General features: G+C 43.8%; 2 protein-coding genes across 3 annotated transcripts in view; both read left to right on the forward strand.

Annotated features, from left to right (window-relative positions):
* Positions 1-8,159, forward strand: part of LOC307084800 (E3 ubiquitin/ISG15 ligase TRIM25-like) — a 14,424-nt gene extending 6,265 nt beyond the window's left edge. Inside the window, exons 4-6 of the mRNA XM_079749303.1 lie at positions 2,474-2,655; positions 3,129-3,536; positions 5,459-8,159. Of these exons, the coding sequence (XP_079605429.1) occupies positions 2,474-2,655; positions 3,129-3,536; positions 5,459-6,006 (1,138 nt within the window). The 3' untranslated portion in view covers positions 6,007-8,159. The remainder of the gene's footprint in view (positions 1-2,473; positions 2,656-3,128; positions 3,537-5,458) is intronic.
* Positions 8,160-8,615: 456 nt separating this feature from the next.
* LOC307084955 (E3 ubiquitin/ISG15 ligase TRIM25-like) lies at positions 8,616-16,724 on the forward strand. Of its 2 annotated transcripts, XM_079749513.1 has the most exons (3): positions 8,616-13,507; positions 13,790-14,650; positions 15,353-16,724. In XM_079749513.1, exons 2-3 carry the CDS (start codon positions 13,792-13,794, stop codon positions 15,901-15,903), a joined length of 1,410 nt encoding a protein of 469 aa, XP_079605639.1. In that variant the 5' UTR covers positions 8,616-13,507; positions 13,790-13,791; the 3' UTR covers positions 15,904-16,724. The 2 variants fall into 2 exon arrangements, with proteins under 2 accessions (XP_079605639.1, XP_079605638.1); XM_079749512.1 differs by having other exon boundaries at positions 8,616-14,650.
* The last annotated feature ends 453 nt before the right edge of the window (positions 16,725-17,177 follow it).

Genomic DNA, 17,177 nt, shown 5'->3' on the forward strand with positions numbered 1-17,177 from the left:
AACCTCAGAGAAGAAGGAGATAGTGAGATAGATCATTAGGACAGTCTGATTTCTTCCATTTCCTCTCAGCTGCGCGCAACTCTGCTCTATGGGTCTGCAGAGATTCAGACAGCCAAGGAGGGGGGGGTGAAGATCGTGCCGGTCTGGAGTGGAAGGGACAGAGGGAGTCCAAAGAGGAGGAGAGGGAGGATAGCAGGGTGTCAGAGGAATCCTCTGTGGATAGTTGAGAGAATTGTTCAATAGAAGGTAGTGAAGACAGAACAGTTGAGGCAAACGTAGAGGGAGAGAGAGTTTTGAGGTTGCGGCGGGTGGTGACAATGTGGGGACTAGAAAGGAGGGGGGGAGAGGACTTTAAGGGGAGAGAAAAAGCAACAAAATGATGGTCAGACACGGGGAGTGAGGTAACAGAGAGAGCAGAGGTGCCTTACTCCCTACTCCCTACATTGTCCCCTACTCCCTCAAGTGTTCCCTACTCCCTAAAGTGTTCCCTACTCCCTACATTGTCCCCTATTCCTTAAATTGTACCCTACTCCCTAACGTGTCCCCTACTCCTTAAAGTGTTCCCTACTCCCGACACAGTTTCCTACTCCCTACATTGTCCCCTACTCCCTAAAGTGTTCCCTGCTCCCTAAAGTTTTCCCTATGCCCGCAGTGGAATCACTCGGAACAAGTGGAATTTCCTTGAGTTCAGAAGCGGTTGTAGGAAGCTGCTCGATGACCCTGGGTTAAATGTCCTCCAATGTGTTTAATCCAGAGATGGACAATTCCAGAATGTTTATGAGTCTGTTCCATGTAATGGAATCAGTTTACTCAAGACTCAATCGGTTCAGATTCCAAATGATGAATACCAATTGGTATAGATAGGCTTGTAAATAAAGTACTTTAAGCTCAATCAACAAAATGTTTCGTCAGATCCTTGGCAGGGCTCGAAACGACTGCTGGAATTGACCTTGCTCCTGTTTATTCTAAGACTGGATTCTCAGAATTGACGTGATGGATGCGGCTCTAGTTGGGGTCCCCTCCATCCCGTTAACCTCCTGATCCCTCCAGGACTAGAGGCTCCATCCCGTTAACCTCCTGATCCCTCCAGGACTAGAGGCTCCATCCGTTAACCTCCTGATCCCTCCAGGACTAGAGGCTCCATCCGTTAACCTCCTGATCCCTCCAGGACTAGAGGCTCCATCCCGTTAACCTCCTGATCCCTCCAGGACTAGAGGCTCCATCCGTTAACCTCCTGATCCCTCCGGGACTAGAGGCTCCATCCGTTAACCTCCTGATCCCTCCGGGACTAGAGGCTCCATCCGTTAACCTCCTGATCCCTCCAGGACTAGAGGCTCCATCCCGTTAACCTCCTGATCCCTCCGGGACTAGAGGCTCCATCCGTTAACCTCCTGATCCCTCCGGGACTAGAGGCTCCATCCGTTAACCTCCTGATCCCTCCGGGACTAGAGGCTCCATCCGTTAACCTCCTGATCCCTCCGGGACTAGAGGCTCCATCCGTTAACCTCCTGATCCCTCCGGGACTAGAGGCTCCATCCGTTAACCTCCTGCTACCTCCGGGACTAGAGGCTCCATCCCGTTAACCTCCTGATCCCTCCGGGACTAGAGGCTCCATCCCGTTAACCTGATCCCTCCAGGACTAGAGGCTCCATCCGTTATCCACCTGATCCCTCCAGGACTAGAGGCTCCATCCGTTATCCTCCTGATCCCTCCAGGGCTAGAGGCTCCATCCCGTTAACCTCCTGATTGGGAACACCCGGCTGCACATTGCTCTTCATGTCCGCCTCATCCTGCCCCCTGGTGGTTCCTTGGAGCGCTGCCTCAGCTGCCTTGCTTAACGGCTGAGTCGGCAGTGATGGCCCACCTGAATAGGTGATGTATTCAGCAGTGGGTTTGAACACCGTTGTCTGTCGTTGATACTTGGACATGAATTTCTGTCTGCAGATGGAAACTTTTCCACTATAGTCACTAATATTGGGACTAGTTTCTCGTACATTGCATGCTGCTTAATTTGTATTTACACACTAATTACTTTGTTGGACTTAAAGGTTTCGGTTGTAGAGATAATTTCTGCCTTCATTGCCAGCCGTACAACCAACTGTATTCGAATGGAATCTGGTAAACCAGGTTTCCTGTTTCCTGAAAGCCTGGTTATATATAGGCCTGGTTTCATAATGCATATTTAGTTCGGTCTGCATGTGGGCATTTTTGTTAATGGAGGCATACGAGCCGGTTCTTTCGAAAGAAAACCCTCTAAAGTTGATGAATTGGTAAGCCAGCTAGGTTAGGTTTGGTATGTGCCATCCGTGTCTGGCTTTCAAAGGTCTGGGCCGGTCTTGGTCACATAATTTTGGGATGTTTGGTTAGCTGATTGACACTTCCTGGCTCTTGCTTTTCCGGGCCAATCCCTACCCTCCGTCTCTGACCAGATGCATACTTCAGAAGGAATGCATTTCTCTGCTTCACCTTGAAGGAGTTCAATCACCCCGCCCTGCGGTGGACTGGTAGAGCAGCTGAGAGAAGAGGCTGTCCAGCAAACGAGAGAAAACTTTAATCGGAAACAAATCAACACGACGTGGAAGCTGTTCGCTGCTTCTGGAGGAAAAGAAAATACATTTTTGAACAATAAGTCTGACGGACAGAAACCAGAACAAGGTGAGTGAAACAACACAATGATATGAGAAGGTAAAGGACAATACTGGTCTGGTGATGAAACCATTGCATCGTCTCCTGGCTTCACTTAAACATTAGTAACCAATATCATTTGTAATGATTACAGTTGTACCCCCTTGGTAGAACTAGTTCAAACCAGTATAAGCCTCAGTCATATAGTTATGCGGACAAACTTGTTCCTCTTTTGTTTATTTGTGATTCATTTTGTAAACCAGACCACAGAGGAAGTTGAGGCGTAATCACCAGCAAGAGTAGGAAATACCCTTTGTGCCGACAAAGTGTTGCTGCTATTTTTATCATTCAGTTTCAAGAATTGCTACAACAAAGTAATTAAAAAATATATATTGGAAATTACAATTGATCACCAGACTAGTGATGTCCCTAAAAACCTCTTCCCTTCGTTAAATGAAAATAATGTGATTTCTTAATGCATCAACCTTGTTTTCTCTGTCTAGGAATGGCCTCTGTCTCCCCTTCCTGTTCTGAAGAGAACCTTTCCTGTCCCATCTGTCTGGAGGTGTTCAGCAGCCCAGTTTCTACACCATGTGGACACAACTTCTGTAGCGCCTGTATTGAAACAAGCTGGAGTGGCAAATCCTCCTACAAATGTCCTCTTTGCAACAAGCGTTTCAAAAAAATACCTGATTTACGGGTAAATTACCTAGTCACAGATCTGGCTGATCAGATTAGATCACGCTTACAAGTGAATGAGCAACACTGTGTTGAATCAGAAGACTGGACGCCGGTGGAGGTCTGTCCTCAGGCAGACGTACGGACCGTGATCAGAGGCCAGGACCAGCCGGAGGAGACGCTGAACGTGAGGACGGAGAACCCACGAGACCTGAAAGCAGCTCTAGGGAAGTGTGAGTGTTTGTTTGATTCATCACAACAAACCTATTGTCAGGCCTTCACATTAATCTTTTCAAGCCACTTGCCCAAACGGCAAGTGGCTGTTATGTTTTACTTGCCCAATAGCATAACATACTTGCCCAAAATGGAAAATGTAGGCATATTATAAAAATGTATAAAACCAACAAGTATTTGTTGAATTATAATAATTTATTCAAATACAAAACATAGCAATTATGGCTGCAAAGCTGTCAAACCAGCTAATATATTCATATAGGGCCAGAATGACAACATTTATTTTTATTGATTTTTGGTGAATATTTCAAACTATTAATTGCATCTCGATTCGTTTTAATGCAAAATTGTCGGCAAAATAATCAAATGTAGTAAGTAACAGCCCACCATTGGCAACTACTACAGCAATCAGAATGACAAAATGTATTTTTATTGATTTGTGGTGATTTTCTTTTGTCCAAGTGAAGTCGGTGGCATGTAATTTCTCTCTCTAGTCCCTAAAACAGATAGCAGCCGGAACGTAGATTTAAGTGCTTTTCTCGCACGGATATCGATAGCAACATGTCATTGTGATTTTTGTCGATACGGTGTCCTAAACTGTCCTCAACTTACTACACCCGTTATGTAGTGAAATTGTGTTGATGAATCCGATTGCAGGGTAGTCAAAACCACAATCAGTTAACTTTTACCCGCTGTCAAGACGGACCCACGGAAACTTCCTTTGCCTTTTTGTTTCATATCCTGGCGGCGTCTCATTTTCAGGTGTCTTTATTTATTAAATTCTGTAACATTTACCTGGCACTCGGACAGTTTTTTCGGAGGCTGAAGGAACATAATGAAAGTGACTCTTCTTTTTGTTCTATTCCGTATGTGGCGGTTGGCTATATGGAAGTGACTGAACACAAATTATTGTTATGATTCTTATTCTCTTGTTTTACCGAAAACTGACGCCCAGCACTGTATAAGTTCCGCTTCCAGGATATAGGATTTTTATTTTGTAGGCACATTTAGTGTAGTTTCTAAAAAGAAAAATCACTTGCCCGAACGGGCAACTACATGTCACATTTAAATTGCCCGATCACAGAGTTCACCTGCCCCGGGCAAGCGGGCAACCGTTAATGTCGAGGCCTGCCTATTGTGATGGAAAGTCCATCTACACAGCAGAGGGTGACGTCCGTTCATTGAAATCCTACTGGGTATGAAGATGTTTGATGTTGTATCTGCATCAGCCTGTTGATAAACAGTTTATCCGTTGATGACTCCTCAACCATCTCGTGATCCTACAACAAACTCTGAGAAACAGTCTGTCTGTTGATGTATCCTCAAACATTATTTCAGGTGGAAAGAAAATCTTCCACTTCTGCTGTGTCCTAGCTTTATTCAGTCCAACCAAGTAGTGACCACAATGATCATTTCACTAAGATTACGATAACCCGTAACAACATGGCCGCCAGACACCCGAATAAGCCCAGCCACACCTAGGAGCCTGATGCCAGGGTTAGCCTTGGGCAATCATCCCCCAACTTGGGCTACTTAAGAAAGATAGTTCAAGGTTTAGCAGGCTAAAGTTAATCCAGTCGGCCCAAAGGGGGCGCTACAGCGTTAACAACGTTGCAGTAGCCCAACTCCTCCCCCCTTTGACGTGCGGCCATCAGCCTGTGTATCACCAGACCCAGGATGAGGCTGTTCAACGTGGTCAACCGGATGGAAGCACTCTGGGATAGGCTCCGCCCACCATAAATGCTGCTTAAAGCTTTAATTATAATTATAATATTGATTATTATTATTAAGACAACCCTTATCAACCAAACATTTTATTTGTGGATCAATTGTTATTAAAAAATAATTGGAAACGATTCATTATTTCATAAGTAAATTTCTATTGGGTTTAGAAGCTAATCATGTCATATTCTCCCGTCAGATGCCTGTGAACTCACTCTGGACCCAAACACAGCCCACAGAGACCTCTCTCTTTCTAAGGACAACAGAAAGGTTACGTGGACTGGATACTACCAGTCATATCCGGATCACCCAGAGAGATTTGACTCCTGGCCCCAGGTGTTGGGTAGAGAGGCTCTGACTGGCCACTGTTACTGGGAGGCAGAGTGGGGAGGAGTTGTTGATATAGGAGTGACATACAGAGGAATCACAAGGAGAGGAGAGGGTTATGACAGCGAGCTTGGATGGAACAACAATTCTTGGAGTCTTTGTTGTGGTAATCGATACACTGCCTGGTACAAAGGTATGGTAACAGTCATACAGCTCCCCCCCGCTGGCTCCACCAGAGTAGGAGTGTATCTGGACCGGCCTGCTGGCTCTCTGTCCTTCTACAGAGTGTCCCCAGGTGGAGGAGGGTCCTCAGACACACTGACACACCTCCACACCTTCTGGTCCTCCTTCACCCAGGATCTCTACCGTCTTTTTCTTTTTAATAATACTGCTTCCTCAGTGTCTCTATGTCGGTTGTAGCAACACACACACACACACACGCACACACACACACGCTTGTCAACAGTAGCACAGACAGGATCCCTATGATTAGTTTGTGTTGTGATTAAATACAAAAGTGTTGAGTTTTAGTTTAAGAGCCAGTGAACCCAAAAGAAGTTTGTCATTTGACTTATATGATCGTAAACATAGTATTCTATGCCATGTTCTCCCTGTTACAGAAATGTATCCCCAATTAAGAGATAAAAGTGGTAAAATCCAATGTTTTGGTTGACAGTACGGTTGTGTTCTTCAGACACTGCAGTCTTACGGTGTGTGTTGGTGCTGAAGCCTCGTCCGGGCAGAGGTTTATTTAATGTCCGAGTGAGGGTGAGGCTTCCCGGACCCCTGTAGTATAAGGCTACCGCGTGCGGCGGGTTTCTTATGCAACATCACTCATTATAACACTCACATACAACGGCGCTGCTAAGAAAGTGACACAAAGTTGGCCTGGGTCGTAACCATGGCGATAGCACGCCCCCCTCCGTCCTAAAACTCTCAGCCCAAAACGTACATTTTTTTCAATCCCATGGTATTGGAATTCAATCTGAAACAGTTGCGCTTTAATGGGAATTAAAAATTATCAATACAACAGATTTATCTTCTTCCACAGTTATAAACATTATATATTTTACATCCATTCCTCTAAAGTTATAAACATCATTACATTTATCTTCCTCTACAGTTAAAGATATCTATTTTAATGATTACGTTTGTATTCATATTTATAACTTTTGTATAAGATGTGATTTTTCTCGAACGATTGGACTTGACAATATTCCTTTTGGTAGTTTTATCCAAAATTGAATGAACTATTATAGAGTATGAATACTAGATGGGTGTGTGTCGCATTTCTTCATACATTTTTTTAAGCAAAATCATGAGTCATGTTAAATCAATTTAACTTCAATAAACAAATAATGCTACACGGCGAAAGCAGATCCATTGATTTCCCTATATTTTGTCATTCCTTGCTCATCCACACACTGATGTTCCCTACTCCCTACACTGTTTCCTAGTCCCTACACTGTTTCCTACTCACCGAAGTGTCCCCTACTCCCTAAAGTGTTTCCTACCCCGTGCAATGTTCCCTACCCCCTACATTGTCCCTAACTCCCTAAAGGTTCCCTACTTCCTACATTGTCCTTAACTCCCTAAAATGTTTCCTACTGCCTACGTTGTCCCTAACTCCCCAAACAGTTCCTTACTCCCTACTCCCTAAAGTGTTCCCTTCTACCTAAAGTGTTCCCTACTCCCTAAAGTGTTCCTTACTCCCTAAAGGTTCCCCAATGCCCGCAGTGGAATCACTTTGAACAAGTGGAATTTCCTTGAGTTCAGAAGCGGTTCTAAGAAGCTGCTCGATGACCCTGGGTTAAATGTCTTCCAATGTGAGAGATGTACAATTCCAGAATGTTTATGAGTCTGTTCCATGTCACTTGATTTGATTTGATTTATTTGGAATACAGACATCTCCAAGGGATAGAAAACAACATGACAAATACAAGCACTATCATGGTCCCTGATGTTGATAGACAGGACATACATCCACATAAAATCATCAATAAAAACATTGTGGGAAAGAAAATGCCCTACCCTCACTTTGTATATTAAAAGCATATTGAGAAGACAGAGATAAATAAACACCGACACAACACACATGGGGAAGATCAGGTTAGTGCCACTAGGATTCTAAATTCTCCATGAGCCAGGATTTTACTTTTTTTCTGAAACAAAGATGGTTACCTATACTCTTCATCACCATAGGTAACTTGTTCCAGTTCACCACTCTACTGTATTTGAGAGTACATTATTTGAGAGCACATTTGTATTGAACTTGGGTAAGAACATGTCTGCAGCAAGGCCGCCGTAATGCACGGGCTTACCTGGGCTGAAGCCCAAGGGCCTACGACGATCAGGGGCCTATCGTGAGCTGCAGTATTAATTTCTTTTTGTTTAATATATACTGGCTCATGATAGGCCCCCCGATCGGCGTAGGCCCAGAACAATGTAATTTCTTGGGGCCCGAATTTTCTGTCCATCACTTGATATGAACTTTTGTGGCTTCTAATTGGCCCAATTTACCAGTGACCCACGTTGGCACCATGTCACAACAGCCTATCACATTCTAAAGGAATGTTTTGGCTTGTAATTCAAATCAAATCATGCACGGGCTTACCTGGGCTGAAGCCTACGGCGATCAGGGGCCTATCATGAGCTGCAGTATTTAATATATATATATATATTAAATACTGCAGCTCATGATAGGCCTCTGATCTTTGTAGGCCGCAAACAAAAAATCACATTATTTTGGGCCTACGCCGATCGTGGGGCCTATCATGAGCCAGTATAAAATAGATATATAATATATATATCTATTTTATACTGGCTCATGTTTATATATGAGCCATGTATATATATGAGCCAGTTATATATATATATATATATATATATATATATATATATATATATTTATAATATATCTATATATTTTATACTGGCCCATGATAGGCCCTGTGTGTGTGTGTGTGTGTGTGTGTGTGTGTGTGTGTGTGTGTGATGGATTCCCAAGGCCCGCCGAGGCCAAAGGGGAACCTCTTACTTGTTGATATGCTGTTATTAGGCATGTTTGTGTTTCTGCAGATCATGTTTTCTTTTGGTAATATGGAGTTAAATCAAAATGTCATGGAATATGGTCACCTTGTCTATCCTTCAATTATTTGGTCATCTATAATCTACATTTTATAAATATTGTGATGTTCTGTGGCTCAGAGAGGGTCACTCATACGTTTTGCACTCTAGACACATGGCACTTACCCATTGTCATTGTAAGACCCCCTCTCAGGGGGCCTATGAAGCCGCTCGGCCCCAGGGCCTAATGGCAGGTTAAGGCCGGCCTGGTCTGCAGTGCTAGCTCTGGTGTGGTAAGCCTGGGTATCCCGGGTCATCCTGAGGGATTTTTAAAGTATGCTGGTGACATTATGGAGCACCCTGAGCTGGAGAAGGACTGACCCAACCTCCAGGGGCAGCCAGCCCTGTTGAAACTGGTGCTTACCCACATGGTCCCTTGATGCGAGCCCTAGCACTACCCTGACTCATTTGTTCTGAGAAACCTGCAGTTTGTGTTTGAGGGCCTTAGTAAGACCCCTGTACCATGAGCCAAGGCCATAATCGAAGCGGCATAAAACCAATGAATTAGCTAGCAGTCTGAGACTCACTGCATCAAGGAATGGGGCTTTCCTAGCTAGGAATCTGGTTCGGCTGGTCACCTTGCTCATGATCTTTGACGCCATGCTCGCTCTATCTAGACTGCCATCTGATGAGCATCTATAGCTGCCTATAGCTAAAGAGCTATAGGTCACTCAGGGCTTGGCATGGAAGAGCTGCCCACCAAGGCTGATGCAGGTCAACCTTTTCTTGTGCAGCCTAGGCTTAGAACCAAACACTATGAATCAGTTTTGGCCACGTAAAGAGACAATTTGTTGTCTAAAAGCCAGTCCCTGATATTACTAAATTCCTCTGGCAGAGTGTCATTCAGCTTGAGCTCATCTTTGTTGGAGGCTAAGATAGCTTAGTCATCAGCATATAAAACCAGATTCTCTTTACAAGCCCGCTTCATGACGTTTATATATATCATCAACATTAATGGCCCCTACACACTCCCTTGTGGGACTCCACATGTTGCCGGTTGTTCCCTGGATAGATGGCTTTGGAATTCTGTATTTTGGGATCTATCAGACATGTAGGAAACAAACCATCTTAAGGTGGGAGTGCTCAGGCCTAAAGCTGACAACTTGCTGTACAGTAGGCTATGATCAACAGTGTCAAAGGCCTTCTGTAAATCAATTAGGATCATGCCACATGGTTTGCCAACATTGATTTCACCTCTTATGAAGTCAGTTAGGTACTGCAAACAGGAATCAGTTGAATGAGACTTTCTGAACCCTGATTCAAATTCATAAAGGTGTCTGGAATCAACAGCATATTGATATAAGTGTTCATGAACCACTTTCTCCAGGACCTTAGAGGTTACGCTCAAAATAGAGACCGGTCTATAGTTTCCCGGATCAGACATGACAACTTTCTTAAAAGTGGCATGACCTTGGAATGTTTCATGTCATCATGTATAGTGCCTTGTTCTAGGGACAGATAGTGTTTCCCCCAGCACTGTATGGTTAAGGCGTCCGCCTTAACAACAATAGGGCCCCGCCTTGACTACCAATGCACATAAAAAAAAAGGAAATATATGTATCCCCCCCCCCACCCCCTCCTGCGCTCCTCGACCACCTTGACTAAGACATTTCCTGGGGGAAACACTGAGATTAATAATATGAGCAATAACAGGACCTATCAGATCAGCTGCATGTTTCAAAAACCTGGCTGAGATCTTATCCAGCTCTTTGGCTTTAGCTGAGTTAAGCTCCTTTAGCATGTTTCCGATTTTTTTCTACCGACACAAAAAAAATAAATAAACTAACCTTGAATAGAAATCCTGAATGTGTTCAGGCCCTTGCACTCTTGGGCTGGGTGCTAGCCTCTCCAAAAGTTTGTGGGCAACTGAGGTGAAATACGTTTTAAAGTGATTGACAATATCCTCCTTCTTGACTTCTTCCTTCTTCTTATTGACCTCATTTCCATCTATGGAGAGAGAAATGCATGAACTGGAGGGCTTTTTGTCTAAGTTGAGCAAACAAGATTTTTTTAGAACCTTTCAAAGATTTTTGGGATTGTCCTTGTTCTCATTTATCTGTTCAGAAAGGTAGGTCCTTTCGGCCTCTTTGACTATACGTTGAGCCTCGATCATGCAGGATTTACTGTAAACTGTAAGAAGTCAGCTGGGTCCCCTGAGAGTTTGTACTTAGACGACTTTATCCCGAGCGCTGATGGCTTCAAGTACCTCTGTTTTAAACCAAGGATGAGACCTTTGCTTTACCCTGGCTGACCTTGCTGGAGCCACTGAATCATAACGGAAAGAAACAGGGTTTTAAAGTCAGCCCATGCCAGATTGATATCCATAGTTTTTAAAACTGATGACCAATTCAGCGTTTGTATTTTCTCTCTGAGCCTGTCTGCTGAATAGCGTTTGAATTACATCATTTTGATCATTTTATGTTGATCAAATGTGGCTCTTTGCAGCTTTCTGGCGCAGTAGGTTAGAACGTGGTCACTTAAGGCATACTTTATAACTCCACTCTGGGAGATATTCTCCTTACCAGAAACCAAAATCAAAAATCGTGCTTTGGGTTCTGGTGGGGTCCTTAATTAATTGGGTAAGGCCGAACATGTTACAACACCTGGAATAACAACTGTAGGTGGGGCAAGATTTCTTAATGACATCAGTGTTAAAATCTGCTATTAAAATACATTCACTCTCCATCCATTTCAAACATTTAACTAATCCATTCTCCAAGTGGTCATAAAACGAATTTTGCTGAGGAGGTCTATAACAGACCCCTAAAAGAATGGGCTTGGTTTTGGGAAGGAAAATGTCTTTCATTAAGATCTCGGCTTCATCATTGATCAAATCTTCCTTGACTGAAAAGTGTAAGTCTGATCGAATAAACACACAAACTCCGCCTCCGTTCCTATTGCGGTCTTTTCTGACCAGGCAATAGTTGTCCATTCCAATCACAGAGTCAGTGATACTGAAACCAAGCCTGGTTTCAGAAATGCTGAATCCTTGGTTCTGTTAATCAGAAATCGAATTTTGCCTACTTTGGGTAGAATACTCCCTACATTTAAGTGCATAAAAAGCAAGCCTTTTGCTTTGAGTATCTCAAACTGGTCCCGCATAGAAGTACAGTTGGCTCCGGCTTCACTGTCCGCTCTGAGGATTACATGTACCGCATCCTTCGAGGCGCACTCAGTGCCCAGGGATGTTTCCAGGCCACTGTCAGGCCTCTTTCAGGCCGCTGTCTGGCCTCTGTCAGGCCTGACCTCTGTCAGGCCTCTGTCAGGCCTCTGTCAGTCCCCTGCAGCGGAGCGGAGCAGTCAGCGATAAGGCCGCCCGTCGGGTCCACGACTGGGCAGGTGTCTCATCGGGCCTCGGTAGCAGAACTTTCAAGTCGCTCCGACATCAGACAGCAGTGGCAAGATTAGGTAAGTGGATATTGTCATTCTTTGCAGATTCACTGAAAGTCACGCCTAACTGTAGCTTCATAGCGTAGCTCCCATTGTAGATAGCTTCGCCCGTGAGCGTGTTTGTTGAAGTGGCGTTGAAATCCGGGCCGGGGCACTGGTGAATGTCCCCGGTGAGCAAGTATGATGAAAGGTTGGCTGTTTGAGGTTGGCATCTTCCATTTTTTAGCCCTGAAACAGTGAGGCAGTGCGGCCATTTATCTCCAACCTGTCATGGTTAGAAACCTGGCCAGTTGCAAAAAGTTGAATAGTAAAACCGTATATTAAAAGAGCTGATAGAAGGCTGTAAACGCCGGCTGCTGCCATTGACGCGGCCAATGGAATCAGTCTAATCATGTCTTAATCGATTCAGATTCCAAATGATGAATACCAATTGGTATAGATAGGCTTGTAAATAAAAGAGTTAGACTCAATCAATAAAAATGTTTTGTCAAATCCTTGGCAGGGACAAGGTTCATCCCCAACCTTTGCCCTGGTGGCTTCTTGGGGCGCTGCCTCCCCTGCCTTGCTTAACGGCTTTCGGCAGTGACGGCCCATATGAATAGGTTCTGAACTAAGCAGTGGGTTGAAACACCGCTGTCTGTCGTTGATTCTTGGACATGCATTTCTGTCTGAAGATAGAATCCACTAATGTTACTAATATTGGGATTTGTTTTCTCGTACATTGCATGCTGCTTTCATTTGTGTTTACACGCTAATTACATTGTTGTACTTAAAGAATGTGGTTTTGGTTGAATAATTTTAAAATTGTGTGTTCATTGCAAGCCATACATTCAACTGTATTCCAGTGGAATCTGGTAAACCAGGTTTCCTGTTTCCTGATAGCCTGGTTATGTAGGTCAGGTTTCATAATGCATATTTTGTTAGGTTTGCATGTTGGCGTTTTCTTTATAGAGACCAGCTAGCGCGATTCTTTCGAAAGAAAACCCATCTTAAGTTAATGAATAAGTAAGCCAGCTAGGTTAGGTTTGGTATGTGCCGTCTGTGTCTGTCTTTGAAAGGTCCGGGCCGGTCTTGGTTAAATCATTTTGGGACTTTTATTTGGCTGTTTGACACTTCCTGGCTCTGGCTTTACCGGGGCAAACCCTACCTCTCTGATGGGAGGCATATTTCAGAAGGAATGCGTTTCGCGGCATCACCTGAAACGAGTTCATGGCCCCGCCCTGCGGCTGATTGGTCGAGCAGCTGATTGGTCGAGCAGCTGAGAGAAGAGGCTGACTTGTCCAGCAAACAAGAGAAAACTTTAATAGGAAACAAAGCAACGCAACGTTGAGGCTGTTCTCTACTTCTGGAGGGCAATAAATTACATTTTTGGACAATAAATCTGACGGCCAGAAACCAGAGCAAGGTGAGTGAAACAACACAATGATATGAGAAGGTAAAGGACAATACTGGTCTGGTGATGAAACCATTGCATCCTCTCCTGGCTTCACTAAAACACTAACACTAGAAAAGCCCTTCGTGTCATTGCTAACAGTGTGGATGTTATTGTTTTCATTCATGGCAGTGGTGCACATATGCTTAATCAGCCTCAAGAATGGCTTCAACAAATGTCATTAAAAACCTCTTCCCTTCGTTAAATTCAAAGAATGTGATTCCTTAATGCATCAACCTTGTTTTATTTGTCTAGGAATGGCCTCTGCCTTGCCTTCCTTTTTTGAAAAGAACCTTTCATGTCCCATCTGTCTGGATGTGTTCAAAAGCCCAGTTTCTACACCATGTGGACACAACTTTTGTAGAGCCTGTATTGAAACAAATTGGCGTGGCCAATCCCACTACAAATGTCCTATTTGCAATATTATTTTTCAAAAAAGACCTGATTTACGGGTCAATTACAGCATCACAGATCTGGCTGATCAGTTTAGATCACACTGCCAAGTGAATGAGCAACACTGTGCTAAACCAGGAGAAATTCCCTGTGACATCTGTACTGGGACCAAGCTGAAAGCCGTGAAGTCCTGCCTAGTGTGTCTCATCTCTTACTGCCACACCCACCTGGAGCCTCATCAGAGGGTCCCAGGACTGAAGAGACATCAGCTGGTCAACCCTATGGACCGACTGGAAGACAGGTTCTCTAGGAAACACAGCCAACCTCTGGAGATCTTCTGCCATACTGAAGAAGCGACCCAGCTGTGGAAGACACAGTCTGAAGTTCAGCAGATGATCCGGTGGAGGCAACAACAGATTAAGGAGATTTATAATACAGTTTCCTCAGAACACCAAGCCGGAAGCCTCATCGCAGAGCTGCAGCACGAAATACAATATCTGACCAATGAAAGCTTAAAGATGATGCGGGGCTCACAGACTGAAGACCCCCTCCACTTCCCTCAGACCTTCGGAATACCAGAGATTCCACCACACTTCAGGGACTGGACAACGGTGGAGGTCTGTCCTCAGCCATACGCACGGACCGTGAGCAGATTCCTGGATCAACTGGAGGAGACGCTGAGGACGGAGAACCCATCTGACGTGAAAGCAGCTCTAGGGAAGTGTAAGTGTTTGTTCATATTGATTCCTCACAACACACATTAACAATTGTGATGGAAAGTCTATCCAACATTTTTTTATTTAAATCATACTAGTAATGAAGATGCTTGATGTTGTATCAAAGTTTTGGCTAACACTCTGTTGAAGAATCTTCAATCAACTAGTTATACTTCAGTTGCTGCATTGTGTGTAATAATAATCAGATTACGACTATTCAACAATAATAACAACAATCGGGTTACCCTCTTCATCCCGAAATGACCCAGTGTCAGCTTAAACCCATCTCCCCCAATTCCAAAGACGTCGTAAGGCATTTAAAGACATGAGAAGCAGTCATGTGGCACACTACTAGATAATTACCCATAACCATTGATATCTAAACAACAGAGAATTCAAACCCCAAACAAATATATCCTTGGGAATTCATCACCAAACAAGGCTGTTCAACGTTGTCAACCGGATAGAAGTGGTCTGGGATAGGCTCCTCCCATCATAAATGCTTCTTGAAGCTTTTATTATATTTATAATATTCGTTATTATTAAGAAAACCCTTATCAACCAAACATTTGACTTGTGGTGAAGGTGTAATTACCATGTACTAGTACATCCCTGAAATTATTATTACCATTATTTATAAACAATTTATTATCTCATCAGTGTATTTCTGTTTAGTTTGGAAGCTAATCTTGTCTTGTTCTCCCGTCAGATGCCTGTGAACTCACCCTGGACCCAAACACAGCCCACAGTCACCTCTCTCTGTCTGAGGGCAACAAAAAGGTGATGTGGGTTGGAAAGGACCAGTCGTATCCGGATCACCCAGAGAGATTTGTCTCCCTGCCCCAGGTGTTGGGTAGAGAGGCTCTGACTGGCCGCTGTTACTGGGAGGTAGAGAGGATAGGAGGTGTTGAGGTAGGAGTGACATACAGAGGAATCACAAGGAGAGGATGGGGGGATGACTGCAGACTTGGATGGAGCAAAAGTTCTTGGAGTCTTCGTTGTCATGGTAATGTTTACACTGCCTATCGTCATGGTCGTCAATTTAGTGTGCATATCCCTATTTCTGGCTCCACCAGAGTAGGAGTGTATCTGGACCGGCCTGCTGGCTCTCTGTCCTTCTACAGAGTGTCCCCAGGTGGAGGAGGGTCCTCAGACACACTGACACACCTCCACACCTTCTGGTCCTCCTTCACCCAGGATCTCTACCCTCTTTTTTTTTTTAATAACATTGGTTCCTCAGTGGCTCTGTGTCGGTTGTAGCAACACACACACACACATACACACACACACACACACACACACACACAGGGCACATTTCATATACAACATCATTATAACGCTAATACACAACGACGGTACAAATAAAAAAGAATCAAAGTTGGCGTGGTTTGTCACCATGGTGATAACGCGCCCCCCTGCTTCCTAGAATAGCCCAAAACATGTTTCTTAATCTCTGTTCAATTTCCATCCGACACAGCGGGTTCACTGGCTCTTTAATGTCAATAAATAAAAAATATCAAATTAATTCATCAATACCACAGATTTATCTTCCTCTACAGTTATAAACATAATTTAATGTATACTTTCCTCTAAAGTTATAAACATTTTTATATATATATATCGTCCTCTTGTTATGAACATCATTATAATTATCTTCCTCTACAGTTAAAGATGTCTACTGATATTTATTACATTTTTAATCATATTTATCGGTAGCATGTCCATTTCTGTCGTGTTTCTGTATCAAACGCTGGTGATTATTTCTGTACGAACTCAATCTCTGTCACTACATATGGTGTTGATGTGTATGATTTCCCGGTCCCTAACTGGAAACAAACAGGGTCATGGGTCAGGATAGATGGTGTACTACATGTGTTCAGGCCTTCACTCTTCAACATGTACATAAACTAATTATATCTTCGCTGGTAACTTTTGCATAAGATGTGATCCTTCTCATCGATTGGACAATATTCCTTTTTGTTGTTTTTATCCAAAATTGAATTGACTGTAATCGAGTTTGACTACTAGATGGGTGTGGGTCTCATTTCTTTATACATTTTTATTAATTAATTCAACCTCAATAAACAAATATAGCTACACAACGGCAAAAGCGGCTCTACTGATTTCCCTGTATTTTGTCATTCCTTCCGCATCCACGCACTTATGTTCCCCCCCCTTACACTGTCTCCTACTCCCTTCACTGTTTCCTACTCCCTACATTGTCCCCTACTCACTAAAGTGTTTCCTACTCCCTACACTGTTTCATACTCCCTGAAGTGTCCCCTACTCCCTAAAGTGTTTCCTACTCCTTACACTGTTTCCTACCCTCTACATTGTCCCTAACTCCCCAAAGGGTTCCTTACTCCGTACTCCCTAAAGTGTTCCCTACTCCCTAAAGTGTTCCCTGCTCCCTAAAGTTTTCCCTATGCCCGCAGTGGAATCACTCGGAACAAGTGGAATTTCCTTGAGTTCAGAAGCGGTTGTAGGAAGCTGCTCGATGACCCTGGGTTAAATGTCCTCCAATGTGTTTAATC

This window comes from Pollachius pollachius, assembly GCF_949987615.1.
Source record: "Pollachius pollachius genome assembly, chromosome: 13".
Lineage (NCBI taxonomy): Eukaryota > Metazoa > Chordata > Actinopteri > Gadiformes > Gadidae > Pollachius > Pollachius pollachius.